We start from the raw sequence: 6,069 nt of genomic DNA on the forward strand, positions 1-6,069 counted from the left end.
TATATATACAATTGAATACTAAAAAATCATTAATTACTATATTAATACTATAGAATTCCACTATAGTTTATCAAACGTAGTAACTAAGATGTATTTTAGTCTAAAAAAATATGAAATTTTGAGCAGACTAAAGACACACCCTACCTGATTGAAATATTTGTTCAAAAGAAATGGCTGAGAAAGCCACTAGGGGGACATTCCGATTGGTTATTCATATTATATATAGAAGTAAGTGTATATTGGGGAGCATTTCCAAAAAATGGAAAGAGGTGGTGGGTGCCACTGTGTTTGATTTATTACATGAGCAATATATCAGTAAATTGAAAATATAAGAGGCTCTTATTTTATATTCCAGCTTGTCATTATTGGTAATTTAAGTTTCTAATTTATTCGAAGCTATAGACTTGGTATATTGACTTCACAAACATCTAATGAGTCAGTGCTACATTCATCATACCACGTGACACACAGAAATCGATGTTTATCTGTGTTTTTTTAATATCTGCTTTTAAATTAAGAAATTGAGTAATATATATATAGTACTAAAATTTGAATTATAATTACAGTTTGATACCAAAGTTATTGACATAAATTCATGAAATAGTAGTTCAATAAGTAGGTTAAGTGTGAAGATCAAACAATAAGATTTAGTACTTGTCTGGTGTTTTATCCTAAAACAAACGAAGCATTCTCACAGCATGAATAACAAATTTTTAAAACTTTATTCTTAACTAGTTTGGTATAGGTTTACAATAATTGGAAATTAGTACAAAATATCTATGTTCTGAGAGAGAAGGGCAACATGTTTTGACCTCAGAAATATACAAAATAAGTTTTTCTGATTCCAGTGAGAAGTGTAAACATGCTTTGGGGTCACTGTAACAAAAAGAAAAAAAAATATATATATATATAAATGTATGTAAGTATGAGTGTGTGTGTGTGGGAAATATGTTTTATGTAACTGGATTTTCCAGCATAATCAGATTAGTACTTTAGAAATGTTGTCATTATATACTTCATTGTCTTATTAAAACCTATTTAATCAGAATTACAGTTCAATAAAGTTACAACTCTAGTGTACTGTGTATATGTTATGAATTTCTTTTTATTGTTTATGGGTAAAGGTTAGGAGTTATCCAGTTCCCATATAATCAGTGTCTTACTTGTCAACTACATGTTATAAACAGTTTTGTACAGTATTGACAATAATGGAAAGAAATTTAAACATCTTGTGGAATTTCATAAACAATACTTTAACATTCGATACCGAATTTATAAGAATCATGTATTATACAATATTTGTTACTATAATGCATTTCTTTTGATATGTATTACTATTTAAGTTATTGAAGATTTTTGACATTCTCATGTGTATGGAAAAATTTAATTCTAGATGATAGTTGTTGACTATCTCCAGTAAGATTGCTATTTGTGAAGGCACATAATATCACAATAATGCTGTTGAAACATTAAATACTGTAAATTGTAAAGCTAAAAACAAATAATTACACTTTGAACCAGTTGTTCTAACTTATTTTGAAACTTTTGCCAAAGTATTTGGGATTAGTTACATATTATTAACATGTTCTTTTTTATTTGATAGATTAGGCCATGTTGCTAAGAAAGCCATGCACAAATTTGAACAGGATTCTAAAAAACTTGGTAAAGCCTCCTTCGTGTATGCTTGGGTGTTAGATGAAACAGAAGAGGAAAGGTATTTTTTTTTTTCCAAAGCAATTTTAATTTATACGTAAATTTTATTTAACTCATATATTCATCTGATTTAATATTTTGAGTGGATTTGGAAAAATCAAAAGTAACTGTTTGAAATAAGAAATATACCAAGAATTACTGGTCAAAGAAAAATCAATATCTTTAGTTTTCTGTCATCAATGATGAAAATTTTATCAACATTTTTATTAATACCTATTTTTTTAGGAGTTACAAATGAAATTTCTTTTTTTGTTAGAATTTTATTCTACATTTATACCTGATATGCATAGATTTATATGAAGAAAGGAGCTGGTTGATTGATTTAGCTCAATTTGTTAATCTTAATGTTTTTATTTTAGTATTAAATTTCTGTACTTATGAGTTAGGTATATAGAAACAATAAATAAACATGTATGGATCAGTATATATAATATTAGAAAAAGTTCCTAATTTAAAAAAATTAGTCTTTTATGTATATTTTGAGATGTGCATTACTTCCAGTGTATTAATTTTGTTTTAAAAAAGTCATAGGTACTTTAATAATAAAGAAGAGATATGAACCATATTTTAAACTATTTTTATATACAAGTTGCTGATGTCAAATTAAGAAAATCCTTTTTTTCCAGTTAATAGATTTTCATTGATGTGAAAACAATAAATATATGACCTTTGGTGTGTGTTTTATTCATTCATTCACATATATTTATATGCTTTGATTGTGAAAGATCGTTTTAGGGTATCCATAATTCCAGTAAGATTTAATAATAATGCAATACAGAGTTATATACTGCAAATTCAAAAGCTAAAATAAATTGTACACTTTGAACTATTTAATTTAGCTGATTTTGAAACTGTTGCTAAAGTATTTTGGATTATCTAAGAAATTTTATTTTAGCATAGTCATTCATAATTAGTTATTTGCAATTTGTTCACATTAAATCAAAAATTAATTATTGCTTACAGATGCTGCTGTTTGATATAGCATATTATATATATCATCTTTGGTGTTAAATATTTTCAGTCTTTCATCTTAAATATGATATTATTCCTGAATCTGTTTTTGTTGATTGGTTATCATTTTATATTTTACCATGATATAATTACATTTGGTGTTCTTGTTGTGTCAGTGACAATTAAATAAAGTTTTAATATTTATTGAGTCAGTTGCAATAAGAAACTATCTGTTTGGTTGCTTACCAGTATATTGATAATAAATGTTGTAGTGTACGAAATATTAATCCTCTCTCCACAGCCATTTTTATCTGTGCATATTACAAGATTTTAGTTGGTTACATTTAAAATTTAATTAAACTTCTTTCTTTTCATGGTGTACCAATACATATATCATAAAAACATAGCTAATAATCCTTATTTTAATAATACATATGTTTTAAGTACTTACTTTTATAAGGCAGTATTTAAAAAAAAATTAAAATTTCCCATAGTGTGAGAAGTTTAACAAAGCATAAATTTCATAGCCTTCAATATTATATGGTTATAGAGCCATGAAATAGACAAGCAGATCCTGTTACATCCTCTTTTTCAGAAATTGCCCATAGTTCTTGTGGTCATTTAATACTATAGTATTTGTAACCAATAGAAGGCCAAGGATTTCATCTATCAAATGACATATTACATTACATTGTTTTCTGTACAGAGAATTGTCAGTTTCTCTTCCAGTTCAACCTTATTCCCACGAGAAACACATTGACGAGCTTAGCTGAATTCTTAATGGCTCTTGTCTCATAGTTAGAAAGCCAGAAAATTTTGATAGTTATGGGAATTTTCTGCCTTTTGCACATTATTATTCTGTGTTCTTTAGTGCATTATTTAATTAAGTAAAAAGTTATTTAATGCAGTACTACCATTAGTATAAAAAAGTAGGGTTAAGTGTCGTCAACAGTTGACAGCAAAAAAAATGACCCAGATAAGTACTTTTTTCTTGTTTTTCGTGTGTATTTTTTATTTATTATTTTAAAAGTAACTGAAATGTAAAAATAGGAAACTATGTTAGTGAAGGTTAGATTAGGTGAAATAAATAATATCATATTTTTCACAAGGTATGTTTGCAAGCAACTTGCAATTAGCTCGTGTAATGTAAGCTGCATGTTTGCTGCATGATTTACAACTTCTAATGGTACGAATAGTAATTAAATAGGATTCAAAGGGCAACAAAATTGAAGTATTGATAGATGTATACTATTATGAGTTAAAGCTATTTAAGATAAACAAATGTAGTTTCATATTACAATTTTAAGTCGTTCTAGAACAAAAGGGTAATTTAAATTTATTTAGATTTCTTTTTTTTGGTGGTTATGAGGTCAGTCAAATTGACCAACCATTTATAAAGGTAGGGTAGAGTAAATAACAGATAAAATATAAAGTTTTACCAAAAAAGTTTGTAATTTATTTAGGAGGTTTTAGAGATTATACAAATATAATTTGGTATTTTTGAGATGAAAAAAAGTCTTTTTAATCTTAATGTGGAAATCACTTAACAGTCAAACTAGTATACAGAAATACTATATATATTCTTAGACAAATCGTTAGTAAAAATACTTCATTAAAAAATTGATTTTTTTTTGTGAAGATGCATATACTGTATTAAAAATTACACTATGGAAACTATAACAAATACAAAGTTGTTATGAGGTCAGTCAATTCAACCAACCCTGTGATGAGAGAGTTAATTAATTGAACTATATATAGTAGTTATTCTGTGAATAGTGCATGTTAGGTATTATTATTAAAATACTTTGTAACTTCATATTTGAATGCTATACTTAACCATATATGCATGACTGGGTCAGAATATGCATGTTACAACCTTTTGCAAAAGTATATTCCAAATATAAGTAAACAACTGTTATCAATGTACATTAATAAAATTGGTATCTAAGCATACTTTGTAATTCAAATTCTTATATTAAGTAAACTTTAATTTTGATAGGAAATATTTTTTTAAATTCTCAATCTTTTCTTCTCTGTGTCATGTGATGCACTTTGTACTTTGAATTCTCCTTCTATAGATTTTATACTTCTTTTAGTATGGATTTCAAAATTTCCAATCAATTATAAACACAAACCCTACATAATTTACAAACTGGAATATAAAATTTGAACTTCGACCTTCTCAATTTGCTTTGATACTAAGAAATTTGGCTAACCCCCCAAAGAAACCTCTCTCATCTTTTCATAGCTTTTAAGGCAGTTAACTGAACACTTTTCCCTTATCTGATGGACTTGTTAATAACCAAAAAATGCTGAGGTTGGCTTTAACCCTTTCGAGACAGGTCACAGGTGAAAGGCCATGTCATTTCGTTTGTTGACTCGTATTCAAAATTTTATTGAACTATTATTTCATGAATTTATGTCTATAAGTTTGATATCAAGCTATAGATTATAATTCAAATTTTAGAACTATACATTACTGAATTTGTTAATTTAAAAATAAATATTAACAAAAACACAGATAAACATCGAATTTTGAGTGTCGTGTGGTATGTTGAATGCAGCACTGGTTCAAATTAGATGTTTGAAGTCAAAATACTAAGTCTGTAATTTTGTATGAATTAGAAACTCGAATTACCTATATTGACAAGCTAGAATATAAAATATGAGCCTCATCTCTTCAAGTTGCTAAGATATTGCTTATGTAATAAATCAAACACAGTGGTACCCCACCCACCTCTTTCCATTTTTGGAAATGCTCCATTATATACACTTACTTCTATACATGACATGAATAACCAATCGGAAGCTCAGAATGTCCCCCTAGTGGCTTTCTCAGCCATTTTAACAGACTTTGTGCCATTTCTTTCTTTTGAATCAATATTTCAATGAGGTAGGGTGTGTCTTTAGTCTGCTCGAAATTTCATATTTTATTAGACTAAAATACATCTTAGCTACTAAGCTTTATAAATTATTGTGGAATTCTATGGTATTAACTCTTTCGACACAGGTTCAGTTCCTGGGACCGAGTCATGTGACCTTCTGTACTCATTTAAAGCTGACATAAATTGAATACTTATAACTCTCCATATATTGGGTATATCTTCACAAAATTTGGCAGTCTTTTAGTTAATATTACAAGTCTTTCACATACAAAAAGTCATATTTCTTTGTCCATGAATATATTGAGTATTTGTTTTGAATAGTTTGTGTGCAAAGTAATTTTTATGTTAAAATTAAAAATACTTTCTGCCATCTCAAAAATCTCAAATTTCCTTTGTGTAATCCCTAAAACCTCCTAAATGCATTTCAAACATTTTTTTTTTCACTAAATCCTTATAGTTTATATGTTATTTTCTCTACCCTAATCTTAAAACAGGATTGGTCAAATCGACCGACCTTGTA

At 27.5% G+C, this 6,069-nt stretch overlaps 1 protein-coding gene across 1 annotated transcript in view; it reads left to right on the top strand.

Moving 5' to 3' along the window:
- Positions 1 to 6,069, top strand: part of LOC106458839 (HBS1-like protein) — a 72,562-nt gene that overhangs the window by 47,746 nt on the left and 18,747 nt on the right. Inside the window, exon 9 of the mRNA XM_013918391.2 lies at positions 1,604 to 1,714. Within this exon, the coding sequence (XP_013773845.1) occupies positions 1,604 to 1,714 (111 nt within the window). The remainder of the gene's footprint in view (positions 1 to 1,603; positions 1,715 to 6,069) is intronic.

The sequence above is a fragment of the Limulus polyphemus genome, unplaced genomic scaffold, assembly GCF_000517525.1.
Source record: "Limulus polyphemus unplaced genomic scaffold, Limulus_polyphemus-2.1.2 Scaffold521, whole genome shotgun sequence".
NCBI classification, from domain to species: Eukaryota; Metazoa; Arthropoda; class Merostomata; order Xiphosura; family Limulidae; genus Limulus; species Limulus polyphemus.